Source organism: Ictidomys tridecemlineatus, chromosome 3 (assembly GCF_052094955.1).
Source record: "Ictidomys tridecemlineatus isolate mIctTri1 chromosome 3, mIctTri1.hap1, whole genome shotgun sequence".
Taxonomy (NCBI): Eukaryota; Metazoa; Chordata; class Mammalia; order Rodentia; family Sciuridae; genus Ictidomys; species Ictidomys tridecemlineatus.
The window spans coordinates 37,114,985-37,138,611 of NC_135479.1; the positions used below are offsets into that span (position 1 = coordinate 37,114,985).

Here is a 23,627-nt window from a genome sequence, read left to right on the forward strand (position 1 = left end):
AAGTTCTGAATGAGGATTCAAATCCTTTTGTTTGTCTCCATAGTTCATATACACCACTGGCTTTTCTACCTCTCTACATAAAAATGAAAGGCATAAGTGTCCATATTGATAGTATTTCATGTTGATACTAGGATTGAATATACTTATATATTTTTGGTATTCACCAACTTGGTTGTATTTAGCTTCTAAAATTTTTGTCCCAAATCAATATAATTGTGCAAATGAATGACATAACAGGAAATATTTAAAGAAAAGCAGTGTCTACACTAAGAAATTTAAAAATATATAACTTTCATTACAAAATCTATGTAGTGACAGGAAGATTTTAAAAAAGAGAGAGAACCACAAAAGAAAACTCATTCCAATTCTTACTAGACATGCAGTTATACTTTCATTTTTGCTTGTTTATATCCAATATTAGTCCATTGGTAGATATATTTTTGCAGAGTTGTAATCATGGTGTACATTCCATTTTGTATCCTGATTGGGTTGGTCTCTTCCCACTCCAAAGTCTCCCATGTTGTAGGTGAGGCGTTTTCCACACAGCAGCCCAGGGCAAGTTGATACTTGGTGCAGTAGGGCCCCTTAGGTTCCAGCTCATTCCCTGATGCAGCCTAAACTCATTCCAACAGAAAGGAAGAGGGTGATGGGTGGGCAAATGGTGAAAAGTTCCTCACAAACTCCATAAAACATAGGACAACATAGAGTACAAACATTTCAGGGGATTCAGCAACAGAGTGACATAATTAGGGCAAAAATATTCTTTTCCCCTCATTTCCCCACTGTCAGATGCTGGCATGGATAGTTGTGCCCTCCTTGAGGAGTGGTGGTTGCCATGCCAGGGACAGAACTCAAGAAGTCTATAAAACACATCTCCACTTGCCCAAAGGTATAAACAGAGGCAGATTTTTTTTGTGTGTGTGTTGGGGATTGAACCCAGGGCCTTGTGCAGGCAAGGCAAGAACTCTACCAACTGAGCTATATCCCCAGCCCAACAGTGGCAGATTTTCAGCCATCCCAAATGCACTTTGAAGTAGGTATGGTGGCACATGCATGTATGTAATCCCAGCCACTCAGGAAGCTGAGGCAGGAGGGATGGCAAGTTTGAGGCCAGCCTGCACAACTTAGTGTGACCCTGTCTCAAATAAAAAATAAAAATAAAAAGGGGTGAGAGTGTAACTCAAGGATAGAGCGCATATGTGAAGCTTTGGGTTTGATTCTCAGCATTGCAAAAAGAAAAAAAAATCTGTATGACTTTTCTCTAGTTAATTTGTCACATGTCAATTATCAGGCCCAGCTAAAAATCCAAAGAAAGTAGAACTTGCCTCTCTACAGTTTCTGCCAATGACAATGAGATCCTAAAATGTTGGGCTGCTCCATTTGCTCTGGAACCTGTGGAAGGGATCCTGAAAGAGCCAACAAGAAACAGCAGAAGGTAAGAATTCTTTCCAAAGTCAGTTCTCACAGATCCCTCTCCGTAATGCTCAGTAAAGAGAGAAAAGTAGAAAATTTCCCCCTTGTCCTCTCCTTTCCAAATGCAGATTGACATGAAAAAAAACATTTGTAAAATTTTGTTCTCTGAATTGTGACTCTTGTGAATTAGTTTCTGGGTGTGATCAATAGCGTATCAGGAATAGTTCTCTTTTTATCCTCATCTCTGTCTTTTGTATTATGTCATAAAGAGGAAAATTATGAGAGTATTCTTTTGTCTTGTTTTATGTTCCAAGAGCTTGACCTTGTGACAAATGAAGACATTTTCTCTGGTCTCTCCCAGCCAGAAGGTGCAAATGCTGGCTTTTATCAGGTGACTCTCCAAACAGGCTGTGAACAAAACATGTGACAAGCAGCACCCTCTTTATCTGACTGTGCCAGTTCTCAGGGGAGTTTGTCTCAATAGGAAGCACAAGTTCAGAAGAGGCTTTGTTGTTTCAGATGCCATTATCTTGATAGTGCTGGGAAACCCTTATCCTAGCATCGCCCACCTGGTGCCACAGGTTATTGGGTCTGTGACCAGAGGCCTCTCACATTCCCATGGCCCACTGAAGAATTTGTTTTTGCAAACACTGTTCTTGCTTTCTGTGACAACAGTCTTTGATTTCTTTGGCTTATTCTGGGAATGAACTTCCTGGATCTTAGGAAGGTTACATTTTTTTGCACCCTCTTTAGCGACAACTTTTGCATCCATGAATAAACCATCAAAGGTTTACTTCTTTTAAGCCATAAAAAGGTATGAGTCACAATTAAGATTGGTATACCACAATAGTGCATGCCTACAATCTCCGTGACTCTGAAGGCTGAGGCAGGAGGATCCCAAGTTCCAGGCTAGCCTCAGCCAATTAGCGAGGCCCTAAGCAATTTAGTGAGACCCTGTTTCAAAATGAAAAATAAAAAGGGCTGTGGATGTAGCTTAGTAATAGAGCACTCCTGGGTTCAATGCAACCTCCCTCCCCGCAAAAGCTTGGTATGACTTTGAAGATTTGGACTTGGAAGGATATTTTAGAGAGCTGTCATCCTACATAGATGTCTTAATATCACTGATGGGAAGATTATATTGAAAAGAAATATTAAGGCAAAGATGAGAATCAATTCCTAAATTATAAGTTTTTCAATAATAACTAACTTATGGTTAAGATTTCAAATGAAAACTCTTTAAGATGCCTGTTTGCTTCTGTTTGTATATTTATCCCTATGTAAGTGTGTTACATAGCTGTAATATTATTCTGCCTCTGAATAATATTGCACCAATATATAATAATCAGTGTGCCTGGGAAGAAGCCCCACTTAGAATCGGCATTGTTGAAAATTCTGTCAAAAGGATCTGACAAGCAGGGAATAAATGATCTGGTTGGTGGCATCTTTAATTCAATTCCCTCTACTGCACAACACCTTTTCTCCTCGCTAAAAATGGTTGTTAAATCCATGCTGGGACAATTCTTGCAGTCTCTAAGGGCACCCAAAGGAAACTGAACAAAAGCTCAAGGGAACAGTGACTTGTGTGAGCTACGGAGGGAGAGCAGCCAATCAGAATGACACCTACACTATCAGCTGCCAGGTCAATAACAGGGGATCCAGCAGGAACTTCTTCTTTTCCTTCTTTTTTTTCCCTTCAGTACTGGGGGCTCCAACCCAGGGCTTTGATCATGCTAGACTTTACCACTGAGCTACACTACCAGCGCAACCAACAGGAATTTCTTTTATTTTCTGGTACAGGAGATTGAATCCAGAGGCACTCTGCCACAGAGTCATCCCCAGCAAACCCCCCTCCTTTTAAATATTTTATTAGTTGTTGATAGACCTTTATTTATTTATTTATTTTTAATGTGGTGCTGAGGATCAAACCAGTGCCTCACACATTCTAGGCAAGTGCTCTGCCACAGAGCCACACTCAGGACCCCCCACCAGCCCTTTTCATTTTGAGATACGGCTCTCTAACTTTTTTTTTTTTAATATTTATTTTTTAGTTCTTGGCGGACACAACATCTTTGTTTGTATGTGGTGCTGAGGATTGAACCCGGGTCGCAGGCATGCCAGGCCAGCGCACTACGGCTTGAGCCACATCCCCAGCCCCGGCTCTCTAACTTTTTGACACTGGCCTCAAACTTGTGAGCCTCCCAGGCTGGGGATATAGCTCAGTTGGTAGAGTGTTTGCCTTGCATGCACAATTGTGGCCCTGGGTTCAATCCCTAACACCGCAAAAAAAAAAAAATATATATATATATATATATATATATCTCACATACTCACAAAAACTTGTAATCCTCAGCCTCCTGAGTGTCTGACATTACAGGCAAACCTCACTGTGTCCCACCCATCAGGAGGAATTTCAACTGGGTGCCAACTAGAACTTCCAGGATTATAGAAGCTACTAGAAAAATTAAGTGAGGAAGTCAATAAAATGCACTGCTTAATTCTCTGACTCGTATTTCTTATTTTCTTACTTATTTTTTATTCTTTCTTTTCCTTACTGACAAAAGCTTACTGTACAAAGTAAAATCCCTCTTCCTTTCCATAATCTTTCTCCACTCTTCCCCTCCCTGGAGGATAACAGTTGAGTGTGTATTCCAAAAAATTTTTTTCCAGACGTTGTTCTCCCAGGGTTTAATGTGTTTCTTCTGCTAGACAGTTCCTTTAGTCTCAAGCCAAATAACTGGAGTTCACTCGGACAAAGAGCATTCTCTCCCTCCTCCCAAAGGTGAGCACAAGAGGGCAGGGTCATGCTTACAGTTTTCTGAGAAATCGAAACTTTAAAAACGCGGGAAAAGGAGGTCCAGGAGGCTGAAACTTGGCATTCTTGGCAAACTTGGCATTCTTCCCGGGCTTGCTTTCTTTTCTTCCTGGAGCTTGAAAACTATTTCTTCTCCCTGAAGGCTACCACCGCCCTCAGTCCAGCGGCGCCCTCAGTTCCAGCTGCACCTTCAGTCCAGCGGCGCCTCAGTCCAGCGGCGCCCTCGTGAATACATCATGGAGCCGGAAGCTTGCTTCTCCTTTCGGCGTGGCAACGTTGGGGAATCTTCATTCCCAAGGTAAGTACAGATTGTCTGGAAAGAACCGCGCCACGCTTCTTCAACCCAAGGAACCGTCTTAGAGATCCCGGGGGCTGGGCTGGCGGCTCAGCGGCAGAGCACTCGCCTGCCATGTGCCTGGCGCTGGGTTCGACCCTCAGCACCACGTTTAAAAAAGAATAAATGAAGTAGTGGTGTTGTGTACAACTAAAAAGAAATATTTTTTAAAAAAACAGTTCACGGAACTCTAAAATGAAAATCCACTGTGTGCCGGGCACGGTGATACGCTGCTGCAATCCTAGGGATTCAAGAGGCTGCGATTCAAGACTCTGGAGGTTGAGGGAAGAGGATGGCAAGTTTGAGGCCGGTCTCGGCAATGAGCGATACCCTGTATCAAAATAAAAAAAAAATAAGATCATGACTGGAGGTGGAGCTCAGTGGTAAAGCGCCCCTGGGTTCCATTCCCAGTCCTGGAGGGGAAAAAAAAAATCACACTGTGGGCGGGGGGGGGGGAAATATATATATATTTATTTATTTATTATTTAGTTGCAGTTGGACAAAAGACCTTTATTTTGTTTATTTTTATGTGGTGCTCAGGATCGAACCCAGGGCCTCGCATGTGCTTGGCCAGCGGTCTATCACTGAGCCACAACCCCAGCCCCAAGCTTTTCTTAATTGCACCGAATACACAGTGAGAACTGGTCGTTAGAATAGGACTTACTTTTTAGCTGAGGCCAGGGATACAGGAGGCAGGCTTCCAGTCCCAAGCAAGCTGGCAGAGGTCTGAGACCCCGGAAGATATAAAGGTGCTTTTGGCGGGAAGGGAAGCCTGGGAAGAAGTTACCTAAGTGAGGGAGGTTCAAGTTGGCAGATTAGAGCACGTCTGCATTCCTAGTTTTCTTTTGCGCTTCAGGGGGGTGGGGGGTGGGGGCGGGATCATGCTAATTTCACTTTCTGAGAAATCGAAACTTTAAAAAACCGAGCCAGAAAATTGTAGTTTTCATGATCCAGGAAGCTGAAACTTGGCAGTCAAGCAGCTGGAGTACTGCTGCTTTGTGAGATGTGGCTTTATGGATGTAGGATCTCTGCACTTTCACAGAGAAAGCCACTTGGTTTAATGCTCCACTATCATTGTCTTAAAATGACAGCATTGGGGGCTGGGGATGTGGCTTGAGCAGTAGCACACTTGCCTGGCATGTGTGCTACCCCGGTTCAATCCTCAGCACCACATACAAAGATGTTGTGTCTGCCAAAAAATAAAAAATTAAAAAAATAAAATGACATCATAATTTTTGAATTTTCATTTTTTTTATTGAACTTCAAAATTATGTACCAAACCCTGCTCCTTAATAATATTTAGGCGTGACATATAATGCTTCTCTCAGTGAATATTACTAGTGTTAAAACATTGTTTTGGTATGTTATTTATTTTTAACAACTTCTAGACATATGTAAAGGAATACAGATGCAGCCATGTCTTCAAAAAGAAAAAAGAAAAGGGAGAGAGGGAGAGAGAGAGAGAAGGCACACTTACCCAATTGGTTGATCTCTATGAAAAGCTGAGCCACAACCCCAGCCCATATGTTACCTCCTTTTAAATAAACTCTGCTGTATATGCTTGCCTCAGAGAGCTTCCCTAATGTTGTACTTCAACATGTGAGGGGGCAGGACTCGTCATCAGTAACCAGCAGTAACACACACTGCAAGGAGGAGACCTACATCCTCAGACCTGGCCCCCAAGTCCAATGCCATCCTAAATCTCACATGTGAAGAAGCAAGCCTGGTTGCTCAGGCCTGGAATCTGGAGTGGACTGCCTCCTGTACTCATTTCTTTCCCCTAGGTTTCAACACTTTGTTTATAGTCTTCCATATTTTCTTGTGCACACAGATTGAAGTAGTTCTAAAAAAAAAAAAAATCGGATATTAACATATTTATGTTGTTAAAATAAATATGCCAATTAATGTTTAGAGAATATCCAGAATATATGTGTCTGTTTGGGAAAATAAATATGTTATAGGTAATTGTTTTCCTATGGCAGAGCAGCAAACATCTCTCAATTATCCATCTGATTATTATTCATAATTACATATTATTTGTGTTCCATTTCCATAAAGATTTCTGGATATAACTCATTAAAATTGAGCAAATTCACTAATTGGTGCTCTCACAACCATGTGCTTTAATGAGTGTTGGTAAAATAACCAAATGTCTTTTCACGTACTTGCAAAAAATAACTTCAAAAATCCAAATGGATCACAGCTTCCCAGTCAATATAGCTCAAGTTTCTCCTGAAAAACAAAAACCAACCAAACAAAAACATATATTCTGAAAATCTGGAGAACCTTTTCATAGAGATCAACCAATTTCTCTCCATGATGTTGCACAACTTTATACAGCTACAAATGATGAAGATTCCCAGTTTTTCTACATCTTGGTAAATGCTTCGTTTTGCTAGGCTTATAGATACTTGCTAGTCTAAGGAAACAAAATGGTATCTTTGTCTTTCTATACATTTCTTTGACTACTCTGAGGCCAAGCCATCTTCTCATATTCTTATAGGTCAGTTGCAGTTCCTGTTCTGTGAATACCTCTTCATTGCTTTCTTTTCTTTTTGTACCTGGGATTGAATCCAGGAGCATTTTAGCCACTGAGCCACATCCCAGCTCTTTTTATTTTTTTTATTTTGCAACAGAGTCTCACGGAGTTCCTTGGGCCTCACTAAATTGCTGAGGCTGTCCTTGAACTCAGGATTCTCCTTTCTCTGCCTCCAAGGTTGTTGAAATTACAGGCTCCCACGCCACCATGTCCAGCTCTTTTCTATCTTTCTTTTTAATTTCTTTTTTATTAATTTTTATTCTATAGGTTAGTAATTTCAAGAATGTTATATAAATAGAATAATACAGCCTGTGACCTTTTGAGATTGACTCTTTTCACTCAGAGTGTCTTTAAAATCCATCCAGTTGTTTTGTGAATCAAGAGTCTGTTCCTTTTTATTTCTGAGTGATATTCTGTGATATAGATAGACCACAGTTTATTTAACCATTCACCTGTTGTAAATATTTCATAATTTTACAATCCATTTTGAGTTAATTTTTGTTTAAGACGTGAGGGTTAGTTTTAATCTTTGTTTATTTTGTGGGGATTGAATCCAGGGCCTCATGCATGGTAGTCAAGCCCTGAGCTATATCCCTACTACTTTTTATTTTATTTTGAGACAGTCTTGCTAAGTTGCCCAAGCTGATCTTGAACTTGTGATCCTCCTTTCTCAACCTCCAAGTATCTGGTATTAATTAGTCTTGTGCTATTGCACCAGGTTTTGGTTTGATTTTTTTCCTGTGTACATCTAAATTGCTCTTGCACCATTTTTGAAAAGACCATTCATCCTCTATTAAATTATTTTTATGCTTTTGTCAAGAATCAGTTAGCTGTCTTGTGGTGGACTATTTCTGGGTTCTCAGTTCTGTTCCATTAATCTATGTGTATTGCTTGCCAGTATCACACTCTATATATAGTGGAGCTATATAGTAAATCTTTTTTTTTTTTTTTGATACTGGGTATTGAACCCAAGCTTGCTTAATCACTGAGCAACATTTCCATCCCCTCCCCCTTTTATTTTATTTAGAGACAGGGTCTCCCTGAGTTGTTTAGGGTGACTTTGAACTCTTGATCCTCCTGCCTCAGCCTTCTGAGCCACCGGGATTACAGGCTTGTGCCACTGGTTATATAGTAAATCTTAATATGAGATAGAGTGATTCCTTATACTTTATTCTTTTTTTAAGGAAAAAGTTCTAGAATCATTCTTCTGTGTACTATTCCTTTAAAAAAAATTTTTCTTAGTTGCAGATGGACACAATACCTTAACATCTTCCTTCCTTCCTTCCTTCCTTCCTTCCTTCCTTCCTTCCTTCCTTCCTTCCTTCCTTCCTTCCTTCCTTCCTTTCTTTCTATGTGATTCTGAGGATCAAACCCAGTGCCTCACATAGTGCTCTACCACTGAGCTACAATATCAATACCACTCTATTCTCCTTTTTAGAAATGTCATGTTAGCTATTGTGTTAGTTTCCATGCTTTCCCATAAAAAAATTCAGAATAATTTTGTCTATATGTAAAAAAAGTCTTCCGGGGATTCTGATAAAAATTGTGTCAAGTCTACATGTCAATTTGAGGGACAAATGACAGCTTTACCATGTGGTTCCATTGAAGCAGGCCAGAGACCACTCCCCACCCAGAAGACCCTTACCATAATTAAGCAGAAACCCCCACTATATTTGTAACATGGAAGTTCCTCTTCTTCAAAAAGCAAAAACAGCAAAAACTTCTGCAGAAAGGCGTTGTAGTTGGTAGTTTCCTCTTTTTTTATTTTATTTTTTTTAATGAATGTCAAATTTGCAGGGAAAAAAAAAGAAAAACTTTTGAAACCTCTGTTTAGAGGATGGAATGAAACACGATTGTCATATGAACCTGCTAGCTGCCCTCCACCAAACTGGGTATAACGTTCAAAGAATTTCTATACTCATTGTTCAGAGGAAGAATTCTTAGGCAAGAGCCACCTCTGAATCCTGTAGTCAATAATCCTGCTTCCTGCAAATTCCTCAGAGTGTACAGCCTCTTCTGTCCTACTTTAACATCTTAAGCTCCCTTGATGATCTAAACTATCGCACATAGTAGTTGCTTATTTACTTTCTACCTCCCCTAAACAGCAAGCTCTCAATAGCAAGGACCACATTTGCTTTGTTCACCACTGTTTTCTCTGGATTTAGCACAGTGCCAGGTAAATGATAGATGTCCGATTAATATTTGTTGAGTAAATGATTTATGATTATAATTTATGATTAATAATAATTTCACAGTTGAGAAATGACCAATTGACATGTCTATGCTTGGCAAAATGTAATGTGGCCTTTGAAATATATAATTATAAATGTGACAACATTTCTCCAAAATTTGGAGAAATGATAGATAAAACAATGCAAAATTCTGTTCATTTTATGACTATAATTCATACAAATGTAACATTATTAAAGACCACAGAGGAAAGGGAAATACAAGTAAAAGGATTATTGTCATAATATTTGTGAAAATTTTAAAGCCCAGGATAAGACTGAATTTCGTCGTATGCCATATTTTTATGTGGCCAATGGTATATATTTAATAATGTAATTATTATAGGATTTTGAAAATAAAAAGTTTTCTCCAGTAAACCCGATGGAACCAGGTACTTCATAAAATTTTGATAACTATTGTGATGTTTCACTGTTATTGATTGAACTCTGTTATTGAGTTCTCAATCTTTTATTACACTAGTTTTGTTTCTCTGCATATTTTTTAAAACCATATCTGGTTGGGCACAATGGCAAACATCTGTAATCCCAATAACTCAGGAGGCTGAGGCTGGAGTGTCTCAAGTTCGAGGCCAGGCTCAGCAACTTGTGAGGCCCTAAGCAATTTAGTGAGACCCTGTCTCAAAATAAAAAATAAAAAGGGCTGGGGATGTAGCTCAGTAGTAAAGCACCTTGGGTTCAATCCCTAGTACCAAAAACAACAAAAACTAAAAACAAAAAATACATATATTTGTGTGTGTGTATAGATATATGTGTGTGTATACAGGTACATATATATCTATATATCCAAAAACATATTAAGAGAAAAATATTTTTCCAACTTCCTTAATATGTATTTGGATGGGACAAAAATCTCTCTTATTATTTTATTGAAGAACTCTACCAGAGTTTCTCATTAATTTATTTTCCTTTTTTGGGCATATTATTATTAATAATTTTAAAATTCTGATTTGTTATATGTGACAACAGAATATATTACAATCCATATTACATATATAGAGCTCAAGTTTTCATATGTCTGGTTGTATACAAAGTATATTCACACCATTCATATCTTCATACATGTACTTTGGATAATGATGTCCATCACATTCCACCATCATTTCTAACCTCCTGCCCCCTCCCTTCCCCTCTAACCTCTTTGCCCTATCTAAAGTTGGTCTATTCCTCCCATGCTCCCCCTCCCTACTCCACTATGAAACAGCTTGATGCTGGTTGTTTTACTGAATCATAATAATAGCCATTATTTATTATCAGGTGGTTATATGTGCCCAATACTGTTAAAACACTTCGTGAACTAGACTTCTTTTTAAAGTCATGTTTGTTGAGATATAATTTATATATGGTACAATTTGCCCTATTTAGTTTTATAGTTATATGAACTTTGATAACAAATATAAAAATTGACAACATATAAATATGGATAGATAGTACTACAGTGAAGATACAGAATATGTTACCTTGTTCTCCTTTACTTCTTTCTTTTTTTTAACAAATAGAGAAATTAACTTTAATATATTTTCATTTAACCCAATGGATTACCAACATAATTTGCAAAGAAAATAATTGTTAGATATTTCATGTTCATTTTCTTTGTCCTAGTAATTCTTTGGAATCTAATGTCTATTTAACACATAACATGCTTCAATTCAGACTAGACACATTTTAAATACTCAGTGGCCTCCTGTAACCAGTGGCTGCCATATTGGCTCCTTTCTCCATCTTTCACCTATTGGTGAGACATATGCTGTAGGCTGCATGATAAGTCCCCTTGTTATGTGCTTTCTTGTTGAGTTCCATCAGAAAGGAACACCAAAGGATGAGCTTAGAAGATACAAGAGTAGAATGAGGTGTTTTATTCCTCCCTATAAGACTCTATTAGACTGTGAATTAATTTCTATATGCTTTTGGTGGGAATAACTTCAGTTAGGTCACCTTCTCCTACAAATTTTTCATAATGACTCTCTTCTTTCACCTCCTACCTCTCCAAGTTTACCGAAGGAAAGGTGCTTCACAAAATTTGCTAGTTTCCCTCAACCTTGCCCTTACCTTTATAAATACCTTATTAAATAATTTTTACTCTGATTGATCTTTTTCATCCTTGAATCTTGAATAATATTTTATATATATAAAATATATAAATGTATAAAATGCTAACATTTTTAAAGAAAAAAAAAATATATATAAATATAATAATAAATTACTTGCACCTTCAATGCCACCTCTGGTATCTGGGCCATCATCTCTCGTGTCATTTATTGTCAAATCCTTATTACTGGTTTTCCCTCTTGAATTGGTTCTCTACTCTGAATTTATAAAGTGTCTGCCCCTTTAAAAAAATTATGATACAGTAAAATTAACATTTCTAGATGTATAGTTCCATGTGCCATCCCTTTGTAATCACACCTTCCTCCTTCCCTTAGCCCATGGCAACCATGGATCTGTTCGTCATCTGTAACATGTCTTCGTAAATATATTTTTAGTTGTGGATAGACCTTTATTTTATTCACTTATTTATATGCATTGCTGAGACTCAAACCCAGTACCTCACACATGCCAGGCAAGTGCACTACCACTGAGCTACAACCCCAGCCCCTGTAATATGCCTTTTAATGGCTACCTTTTCATGTTACTCTCCCTTCTTTAAAAATCCTTCCTTAGCTTTTCACTGCTAAAAGGGTTTTCCCTTTTCTTTTCAAAATATCTTCTTAGTTGTCAGTGGACATTTGTTTATCTATCTATCTATCTATCTATTTATTTATTTATTTGCAGTGCTAAGAATTGAGCCCAAAGCCTCCTACATGCTAGGCAAGTGCTCTACCACTGAGCCACAACCCCAGCCCACAGTGTCCCTTTTCTAACTTTGAGCTTCCTCTTTCACTATTTCTTTTCTCACTTAACATCATTCATCACTCTAAAGTTCTGGTCAGACTGAACATCTCTTTGCTGTTTGTTTTTTTTAATTAAGCCTTTAAAATTTTTTTTATTTTAATTTTTTGGTACTGGGGATTGAATCCAGGGGCTCTGTGTCACTGAGCAACATCCTCAGTCCTCTTTATTTTTTGAGGTAGGGTCTTGCTAAGTTGCTGAGGCTGGCCCCCAACTTGCAATTCTCCTGACTCAGCCTCCCCAGTCAGTGGGATTACAGGCATATACCACGATGCTGGGTCTCTTTACTGCTTTAATACACTATTTTCTTTCTTTTTTTTAATATTTATTTTTTCGTTTTTTTTTTTAGGTGGACACAATATCTTTATTTTTTATTTTTATGTGGTGTTGAGGATCGAACCCAGCGCCCTGTGCATGCCAGGCGAGTGCGCTACCGCTTGAGCCACATCCCCAGCCCTAATACACTATTTTCTTTGCTGGTTTCAGGACTTCCCACATTTCACTCTGATATTAAAGCTTTGATTAATTTGGATCTTAGCTTGAGTGCTCCTTCAACCAGGAGGCCTTCTTTATTCATATTAGGTTGATTGTTAATATTTGATGCTTTGTCTTGTAGAGTACTTTCCAAACATTGATCAATTATTTTATTCAAGCATATTTCCTTGAAAACTGTAAGCTCCAAGAAGCAGGGGCTCTGCCCTTTCTTGATTTGCCACTGAATCTCTAGCTCCCAGTACCTAGCAGGAACTTGACAAACATTTTTTAGTAAATGAGTGAATGCATTTTGTGTGTACTACTCAATTAATTTTTTATTAACCTGAGATGCATGTTTTAATGGTTTTCAATTGCAGAACAAACATGGAGAAACATAATTCATCTTTGGTGGAGGATTTATCTCACCCAGACTTAGTCTTCAACATAGGAAAAGTGACTCTTGGTGAAAGAAACAGAAACAAGATGCAGAAAACTCGGAGAGAGCAAGAGAGAATGGACATTCTAAAGGCTGCATGTGCTTTATTAAACTCAGGAGGAGGAGTGATTCAGATGGAAATGGCAAACGAAGATGAACAGCCAGTGGAGATCGGACTGGACTTGGAAGAGGCGCTGAGAGAGCTTATTCAATCTTCAGATTTGCAGACTTTCTTCGAATTCAAGTACCAAGGAAAGTGTTTTTACATTTTTGTTAAATCTTGGAGCAGTGCCCCTTCACCTGAAGACAGTTCCCCGAAGCCTCGCATTTGCAGCCTGAGCTCCTCACTGCGCCGTAGATCTGGCACTTCTGTGATCCTCATGAAGTCAAGAGAGGCGTTTGATTTCCTAGTAACCAGGAAAAAGAGTGTAAAATGTAGTCTGAGTCATGAAGGACTTTCACCGAGTAAAATTCCCAGACCTCTACATCAGAACATTTTTGAATCAGATCTTGCTTTCAAAGTATTCCAAAGTGACCGACTTAAATATGATGACATCCTACCTTTTCCTGAGTCTCAATCTGTAGAGTTTAAGCAGTTCTCTACAAAAAACATACAAAGATATGTAAAAAGCCTAATTCCAGAGTACATCCCTGCATTTGCAAACAGTGGTGGAGGCTATCTTTTTGTTGGGGTGGAGGATCAAAGTAGGAAAGTCCTAGGATGTGCAAAAGACCAGGTTGACTGTGCATCTTTGGAGACAGCCATAGCAGATGCAGTTTCAAAGCTGCCCATCGTCCATTTCTGCTTTTCTGAAATGGAGTTGTCTTATAGGACCAAAGTCATAGAGGTGTTTCGTGGGGAAGACTTGTACGGTTATTGCTTTGCAATTAAAGTGGAACCATTCTGTTGTGTGGTGTTCTCAGAAGCTCCCAATTCATGGATGGTGAATGATAGGAAAACCATCTACAGCCTAACGGCTGAGAAATGGGTAGACATGATGACGTACTCTCCTGATTCATGGATGGTGAATGATAGGAAAAACATCTACAGCCCGACAACTGAGAAATGGGTAGACATGACGGACTCTGATCCAGGTAAGGGGCAGAAAGCTCCTCCTTTCCTGTCCTTTTCTGCCTCTTGAGCAACTCCATATTACAGTTTTCCTTTGTTTCCTGTTACTCTGGAAATGTTACTAAGTGTTTTGATTCTCCAAGTACCTTGCTTTTCATACAAGAGAAAGTTTTGTTGGGCAGATCAGAAACCTAAATGAGTTGTCGAATAGTGAAAATTTTCCACATTAGAAGTTGAAAAGAAAAATATTTGGGAATGGTTGCCCTTGAAGTGATGTTCTAGAACTGGCTTTTATTGGCTCTAAGGTAAATTTTTTAAATTTTCAGAGCTGGCTGTTAAACACTCTCATTATGAGTAGTTGTTATTTTTATTTTTGGCCAGGGATTGAACTCAGGGCACTTGACCACTGAGAGACCTCCCCAGCCCTATCTTGTATTTTATTTAGAGACAGAGTCTCACTTAGTTGCTTAGGGCTTCACCATTGCTGAGGCTGGCTTTGAACTCACAATCCTCCTGTCTCAACCTCCTGAGCTGGGAATACAGGTGTGCACCACCACGCCTGGCTAAGTTTTTGTTTTTGTTTTATTTGTTTGTGGTGGTGCTGGGGATTGAACCCAGGGCCTTACACATGCTAGGCAAGCACTCTACTAACTGGGCTACATCTCTAGCCCCTAGGTGTAGTTAAGTTTTAATATATGATTGCAATTAAATAATGTATATTACAAACAACTGTACTAATACAAACTCACCCCTTCATAATTATTTACTAAATTTTACTATCATCTATGCTTGTGTGGTCGTTTATATCTACTGTGTCTGTGTGGTGGAAATACTATAAAATGGAGTGCTACTGTGCATTTCTTTCTTTTTTTAAAAAATATCTGTTTACTTGTCAATGGACCTTTATTTTATTTATTTTTTTGTATGTGTTACTGAGAAGCCGACCCAGTGCCTCACATATGCTAAGCACTCTACCACTAAGCCACAATACCAGCCCTGTTACTGTGTGTTTCTTCCCAACTCTGCATTTAATGACATTATATGGATGGTTTGAAATTGTCCATGGTGGGAATATTTACAACCACAGAAACAAGCAGTTGGCTGCAAATGAAAAAATCTTTTCTCAACCAGACCTGGTTATTAGACTTTTACTAGCATAGTGCCATTTCCTTGGATTGGCCACTTGAAATATTTAAAATCCTTTGGATTGAAGTTTGCTGTAACCTCATAATAGTACCTCTGCCTAAATTAAGATGCCTTCTGTGTCTTGATCCTTGGAGACCTTAGTGACTTTGCAGTTCAGGAAAACCTGAAAGTAGCTCAGGGTGATGAAGGCCTTCCCAATGCCAGGTCTGTCCTCAGTACCCTCACATTCTTCCTGATCTGCTTGTGCTCTAAATAATTTGTCTTTACCTCCACTCATCATCATGCACCCGCTATGCACAAGCCATAACCTGATCTACTACTTTGTTTCTAACAATTTTCCTTACTTGGCATTACTATTGCTTCCTAAGCTTGTTTGCATATTTTTCTTATCATTCTATAATTTGGTGGATTAGTGGGATATCTCAGTCTTTCTAGAATGATTGAGAATTTGCCAAGCCTGGAGAGACACAGAGAATCATATAAAATCTGGGACACAGTCTTTTGTGTGACATAAATAGCTTGTTGGATTTCCATCTCCAAAACAAATGGATGAACTTAATAATGCAGTTCCTAATGTCCTTTGATTTTATACCTTATATCTTTAGGAATAAACATAGGTGTCTGTCTGTCATTGAGATTTTTACATGAGTTTCTTGTTCCTGATATTTTCAATGGAAGTCTTTTTGCTTCACACAAGTACTCCAGATAGGTAGAAGTAAACATTTATAAACACAACTACTATGGTCTTGGAAAGTTTATGTAAAAATAAATTGAGCTTATTTTAACTACTTAAAAATTGATTTAAATGGGGTTGGGGTTATGACTCAGTGGTAGAGTGCTTGCTTCGCATGTGCAAAGCCCTGGGTTCAATCCTTGGCACCAATAAAAATAAATAAATAAATAAAGTTATAAAAAATTTATATAAAAAATAAATTTAAAGAAATGATTTGAGAAAAAAAGAAATGATTTGTACCCATATTTCTCCTCAGTAAGCTGAGAGTAATGTCATGGTTCAACCTGAAAAATAGTAGTGATTTAAGTGAGTGAATGAGAATGTGGCTAGTGAATTTCACCTAAGCATTTGCTGTTAGGGGCTGGTTGGAATTCTAAAATGTGATGATCCTTGTACTCTATGCTGTGGGGGATATAAGGTAAGGAAAAGTTTATGCTTCTAAAGGCCTTCATTCATTCATTCATTCTTTGCTCACATTTTTTACTGGTGCATTATAGTTAATTCATTTTTTCATTCATTAATTTGAGAAATATTTATACTAGAAATATCTACACAGATCCAAAGCAGACATAGTTCCTGACCTTCATGCAGCTTAGCCTACCAAAGAGATAATCATTTAATCAGTCCCTAAACTAGTAAATATATCATTAGAGTTGTTATAATGACTACTAGAGGAAAATACATGGAACTATAGAATATTTAACAGAGATGAGAGTTGGGTGCAGGGAAGGTGGTGAAGGATAGAGGGATGATGTAACACAGATGTGGGGACTAAAACACAGATGTGGGGACTAAAAGTATGTCTTATGTATCATGAGAGACATATGAACATAATGCTATCCTGACCGAGAATGAAGAATGATATTGAATGGAGAGATACAAACTTCCAAATAATGGCTCTTCAATGGGAGATTTTGGCCATGTTAATACACAATAAAACTCTGTCTAGACACGTGAGTGGGGATTGTGTCTATCATGTCTCAAGTCACACCACCAAGAAAATTATATATACCAATGGTAAGGTCTCTTTCGGTCATGAGGGGATGAACTAAAATCTCAGAATAACATGAATTTTCTTTCTTTGTGAAGATCTTCTGTGTTTGTCCAAAGACTTTGAATCTCAGCTGAACCTATCTAGTGCACCTCCTCTCAGCAGACCTGTGTACTCCAAGAAAGGCCTGGAACATAAAGAGGATCTCCAGAGAATCTTATTTTCAGGTAGTAACTATGGTTTGACTACTTGACACCAGTCAGTTTTTATGTTATGATAAAGGGAGACAGGTTGTCATGTTTGTGTTTTGAAAACTGCAAATTCTTATGTCCAAAGTGATTGTTTCAAGCTTATAGGTGATAGGTGATTTACTCCCCAACCCCAGTGCTGGGGATCAAACCCAGGGCCTTGCACATACTAGGCAAGCAACCTATACCTAGGTTACATCCTCAGCCCTGGTAAGAGGTGGTTTGGAAGTGAACCCTCACTGACCTCATAGACTAAGGCAGCACAGCACGTAGAATCCAGGATTATTATTTCCAGTTGTGAAACTTCCCAGGACAATTGACAAACAATGTCTTTTCTTATTTTCGACTTCATTTGTTTTTCAAAGCTCCATTCCAAACATATCCTTCAATTACTCCATTTTATACAATGAGCAAAACAATTACCAAAGGAATAGGAGCAACTGCATTTAAAATAACCACTACAAATCTTTTATTTATTTATTTATTTATTTATTTATTTATTTATTTATATGTGGTGCCGAGGATCAAACCCAGGGCCTCCTACATGCCAGGCAAGAGTTCTACCACTGAGCCACAACTCCATCCCTACAAATCTTGATTCTCATATATACTTTCATATCATCTTGACAGGATGAAAAACAATATCATCTTCCCTTCTTTGGAACACATGATTATTGAAATAAGTTTGAAACCCTAAAGTGCAAATTTATGCTCACCTCTCATAATTGTTCCTGTTGCCTGAAGCAAAGGGAAACTTTTGTGATAGACAGAGCCCCACCATGATAGTAAGGGATGGAAACAAGGGTTCTACTTCAGGAGGTACTGAAGGGCCTAGCCTGAGGGTCTTCCAGCCCAGAACTGCAAGAAATTCCCTGCTCAACAAAGGTTTTACATCGGGGCAGGGCCTGGTGGCCGAGGCTTGTAGGTTCTGGAGGCTAAGATAGGAGGATCTTGAGTTCAAAGCCAGCCTCAGCAATGGCAAAACTGCTAACACAGTGAGACCCTGTCTCTAAATAAAATACAAAATAGAGCTAGAGGGCTGGGACTGTGACTCAGTGGTATAGTGATCGCCTGGCACGTGAGAGGGACTGGTTTTGATCCACAGCACCACCTAAAAATAGAACCAAGGTATTCTGTCCACCTACAACTAAAAAAATACATACTTAAAAAAAAACAGAGATGGTGATGTGGCTCAGTGGTCAAGTGCCCCTGAGTTCAATCCCTGGTACCAAAAATAAATAAATAAATAATAATAATAATAATAATAATAATAATAATAATAATAATATAAATAAAGGTAGGTTTTACATGATTCCATCTTCTCTACAAACGTAGTGCTAAAGAGATGGACATTTATTTTATTCATTTTTTTAAATATGTGGTGCTGAGAATTGAATCCAGTGCCTCATATATGCTAAGCAAGTGCCACAACCCCAGCCCTGTGAGTTTCCTTTTATAGGAGAGGAATCAGTGTCTTACAAAGGTTAGAGAATTTTTCAAGACATTGAAATAATAGACACATGGATTTAGATGAGGTATGTTAGATATTCCAAGGCATCTTTTTCCTTGTAATATAATAATATTCACAAAAATATTTTAAAATCTGTCATTAACCATCATCATCATAATCAACCAGTTAATTATGATTAAATATAATTAATAATTACTATAAATATATATATATTTTTTTCTCCCAAATTATCATTCTTTCTATGTGTAGTGCCACGAGAAAATTTGCGATACACTCCTGAATCCGTCTGGAAGGAGCTGTTCTCACAGCATGAAGGACTGAAGGCGTTAATAAGTCAGCAAATGCATCCTTTCTCCCAGGGAATTCTGATCTTCTCTAGAAGCTGGGCTCTGGACCTGGACTTGCAAGAGAAACAGGAAGTCATCTGTGATGCTCTGCTGATTGCTCTGAATAGCCCCCCGATCCTCTACACTGTTCTCAGGGATCAGGATGCAGAGGGCCAGGCCTACTGCACCCAGACTGCATTTACTTTGAAGCAGAAGCTGGTAAATATGGGTGGCTACACTGGGAAAGTGTGTGTCATGACCAAGGTTCTCTACCTGAGTCCCAGGAGCAAACCAGAGACCACAGAGGGGTCTGGCTGTGTGGTAAATTATCCTTTGTCCTATTACCTTAGAGACACTCAGCAAACAGAAGCCTTGCTGCAGGCTCTTGTGATTGTCCTGCTTGGCTTCAGATCTTTCTTGAGTGACCAGCTTGGCTGTGAGATTTTAAATCTGCTCACAGTCCAACAGTATGAGATATTATCAACAAACCTCCGTAAGAACAGACACTGGTTTGTCCATGGCTTGCCTGGCTCCGGGAAGACAGTCATGGCCGTGAAAATCATGGAGAAGATCAAGAATATGTTTCACTGTGAGGAAAGTAATATTCTCTACATTTGTGAAAACCAGCCTTTGAAGAACTTTATCGGGTAAGCAGTTAGATCTTATACCTATATGTTATTTAATCAAGGATTATTTTTCTGCTAAGCCACTTTGTTCCTTGAGAAATTATTTGTGACAGTAGTACTACATTCAGGGGTACACAAAAGAGTGATTTTTCTCCTTCACAAAATGAAGAAAACTGAGTGTGTCATTTTCGGTATTACAGGAGTAAACAGATCTGTGAGGCAGTGACCCGGAAAACCTTCATGAAGAGGAAGGACTTTGAAGATATTCAACACATCATTGTGGATGAAGCTCAGAATTTCCGCCAAGAAGATGGGGACTGGTATGGGAAGGCAATTGCCATCACTCAGAGGGAAAAGGAACATCCAGGAAATCTCTGGATCTTTCTGGACTATTTTCAGACCAGCCACTTGGATGTTAGTGGTCTCCCTCCTCTTATATCCCAGTTTCCAAGAGAAGAGCTCACAAAAGTGGTCCGCAATGCAGATCAAATAGCCCTATACCTAAAAAAACTGATGAAGAACATTAAAAAGAATCCACCACCTAACATCCCCCTAACATCCTTGGAGATGCTTCCTAAAATTGAATGGGTTCGGGATGTTCAGGGAATCTTAAAGATTCAGAAAAATTTGACTCAGACTCAAATCGTGAACTTTGTGGCAGACACCTGCAAGGGACTGTTTGAAAAGGGATATACGTTCAAAGATATTGCTGTGCTTGTTAGTACCACAGAAGAAGTGGGTGACTACAAGTATGATCTCCTAAGAGCGATGAGGAAGAAAAGGATGGTGCAGTTCTGCGATGCAAGTGGCATATTGAGTGATCGCATCGTGTTGGACAGTGTCCGTCGGTTCTCAGGCCTGGAAAGGAACATTGTGTTTGGGATCCATTCAAAAACAGCCGAGCCTCCTATCTTAAACAATATTCTGGCCTGTCTGGCTTCCAGGGCAAAGCAACAGCTCTATATTCTGTTTTGTGATAACTTTTACTAAGAACCTCAACCTGAAATGGGTTAAGACAACTGCTCTGGAGATATCTGTGTCTGTTTGGTTTTGCAGAAACTTTTCTCTTTGGTTCACAGTTCAGATTAGGGCAGAGTTAAGAGTTGGGAACTGCTCCTGTCCTGCTTACTCCTTTCAGAGATTATTCCCCGAACTCTTTCCAAAGACTGTGGTTTCCTCCAGTTCCATTCTTCCTGTTAGATAAGTGATAGCATTCAAGGGAACTTTTGCTGCCCTGCAGGGTAGACCATTGTCCTGGACTTAGGGTGAAAATCATGAAATCAAGAAACAGCTCCTCTAGCCTATCTTTCTTTAAAGTCTAGACTTTTTCATTGTGACTACACATAGTTTTTGTTTTTTAAACATTTATCCAATTACCACTTGTTTTCTGAAGAAGGATAGTCTGTTAAAAAGTCACTTGTTCATTGTGGAAGCATAACTTGTTTCTTGAATTCCTTTTTTTATATTATCATTTATTTATTTTTTGGTTCTGGTGATTAACCCCAGGGGCACTCTACTACTGAGCTCCATCCTCAGCCCTTTTTATTTTTTATTTGGACACAGGGTCCAGCTAAGGTTGTGCAGGGCAGCCTCAAACTTATAATCACACTTCTTCAGCCTCCCAAGTTGCAGATTACAGATGTGAGCCATTGCATCTGTCCTTCAATCCTGGGTTCCTCTAACTTCAACAAAATAGGACAAATCAGCAAAATAGGGAGGAAAATATTGCTTCTTTCTTTCTGAGTGCATTAAATCAGATATAACTCAGGCCCGTCTCACAGATCCTGCTTCATCCCTGGGGTCATCCATTTCTCCACAAAGTCCTGCTTCCTTCATGGAGAATGGTAATAGAAACCAAAATCTGGACATTGCCTGTGCTGGTTGCTACTTGTTAGCTTACTTTGTTGTTGCTGGCTTTTGCCACTGTCACTGTATGTGGCTGCACTGTCCAACCTAGCATATACCGACCACATGTAGCAGATGATTCCTTGCAGTGTGGCTGGTCCAAATGGAGATATGTAAATATGCATGTAAACTGGATTCAAAAATATGGTATGAAGAATGAAAATATCCCCTTCATCATCCTTTTATAATGATTATATGTTCAAATGATCATATTTTGGAAATGTTGAGTTAAATAAGAAATAGTATCAAAAGCAATTGTACCTGCTTAGCTTCTAACTTTTTTTAATGCAGAAAATTTTAAACTACATATGTAGTTTGCATTATATTTCTGTTGAGCAGCACTAGTGTGTGCATTGTTAAAAATGAGACTTTTCAATGCTCGACTAGAGCAGAGGACTCAGTAGGGTGGAGGGAGAATAGGACTTTGCCCTTCAAGATACATAATGTCTAGTTATTTTTAGTTGTCACAACTTAAGGGGAGTGTTAATGGTACCTAACGGGTAAAGGCAGGCATTCTGATAAACACCCTACAGTGTACGGGATAGCACCCTACAACAAAAATCTGCCAGCCCAAAGTATCAAAAGGGCTGAGTTTGGCAAATCCTGATGTGCCTAGTTCCGTCCATTAAATAAGTATTCCAGGTTGGAGTTCTTCCCTTGTGATACTTGAGGCCTGAAGGACCGAGGCATCCTGTTTTGTATTGCTAGTGAATTGGTATTTGGAATGAAGAGTCCTGGGAGATACTGTGATCCCAGTGGGGATTCTACCTTTCTCAGATGCTGAAGTAATATAGTTGCAAAAGATTTTTATTCCTTATGAAGTATAGGCAATGCCAAGGTGAAATAAAGGAAGTGGTGTCCTTGAATAATAGCTTATCTTTAGAGGCTTAGTGTTTCTTAAACTCTATGGAAGTATATTGATCCATTGCAACATATTGCTAAGTGCTTATATAAATCTAGTAGTGGGGGTTTCCAAGGTTCTCAGGGGGAAATAACAAATTCATATATAAACGGTTTTATTCTTTAAATAAGCTAACTCTTTAAGAAACACTCCAGGCATGGAGAAAATAAGAATGTATGAACTAAATGGTCATTCCCAAGACATGAGTCTCTAAAACTTGCACAAACATATTAAATGCACAAACATATTAAATGTTAGTCTGATGAATCTCTTCAGAACTCTGAATCTCATGATGCTTTCCGGTTATAAAAAACAAAAACATTATAATTGCAAAACTCTTTACTGAACAGTAAAATCAGAGTAGAATAAAAAAACATGAAAATTAATATGAAAATAAATAGTAAAGTTTAAACAATATTTATTCCCTCAAATTTAAGCCATTCGTCGCTCTAGAAACATTTTGGTTGAGATATAGGAACATGTGCTTCCAGGAATGTAATCCCAGTGCTGATAAAGAAGACATCTAAATTAACTTTTACCTGGAAATGAATAGTACTTAAGAATTTAGGAATCCTTTCTCTACTAAGACTTGGAGTGAAGATTTGGAAGGCTCTGTTGTTTTGTAGTAAAAATAAATAGGAAAGAATCAAATGTGGTGTTTCTAATTAAGGAATTGCCTTTGTGAAAATTGCTCTATTAATTCAAGGAATTCAAAATGGTGATTTTCTCTGTGATGTTCCAAAGTGTGAATAAAGATGCAAGGAAGACATTTTCAGGACTTTTGGATTGCTTTGGAATTTCCAAAACAGCTCCACATAGCTAGGAGGTCAGATGGGTGCATTAAATATGGCAATAGGAGACCCTAATCATGGCTTTCTACTGAGTTGAACTATGATGAATATGACTACCATCGGTTTACATGGGGCTTTGATCACCTAGAAAAAATGGCCAATACCTGGGCCTTCAGAGATAATCTTATTCCATCAGGGTGATTTTTTAAGCTGTCCAATCTCTCTGATGAAATATTTTGAGGCCCCAGTGATATGTTACAGAACGGGATGGGTG

The 23,627-nt window shown here is 38.6% G+C and overlaps 1 protein-coding gene and 1 long non-coding RNA gene across 3 annotated transcripts in view; one reads left to right on the top strand and one right to left on the bottom strand.

Moving 5' to 3' along the window:
* Positions 1-5,420, bottom strand: part of LOC144376099 (uncharacterized) — a 13,008-nt gene extending 7,588 nt beyond the window's left edge. For both annotated transcript variants that reach the window (XR_013436194.1, XR_013436193.1), the window contains exons 1-4: positions 5,224-5,420; positions 4,223-4,890; positions 1,326-1,406; positions 373-614 (exon numbers count right to left, since the gene is read on the bottom strand). This is a non-coding gene — a long non-coding RNA (uncharacterized LOC144376099). The remainder of the gene's footprint in view (positions 1-372; positions 615-1,325; positions 1,407-4,222; positions 4,891-5,223) is intronic.
* On the top strand, positions 4,390-23,331 carry LOC101975968 (schlafen family member 13-like). The gene is made up of 5 exons (XM_078042438.1): positions 4,390-4,523; positions 13,085-14,238; positions 17,184-17,312; positions 19,054-19,777; positions 19,957-23,331. Exons 1-5 carry the CDS (start codon positions 4,462-4,464, stop codon positions 20,744-20,746), a joined length of 2,859 nt encoding a protein of 952 aa, XP_077898564.1. The 5' UTR covers positions 4,390-4,461; the 3' UTR covers positions 20,747-23,331.
* Positions 23,332-23,627: the final 296 nt, after the last annotated feature.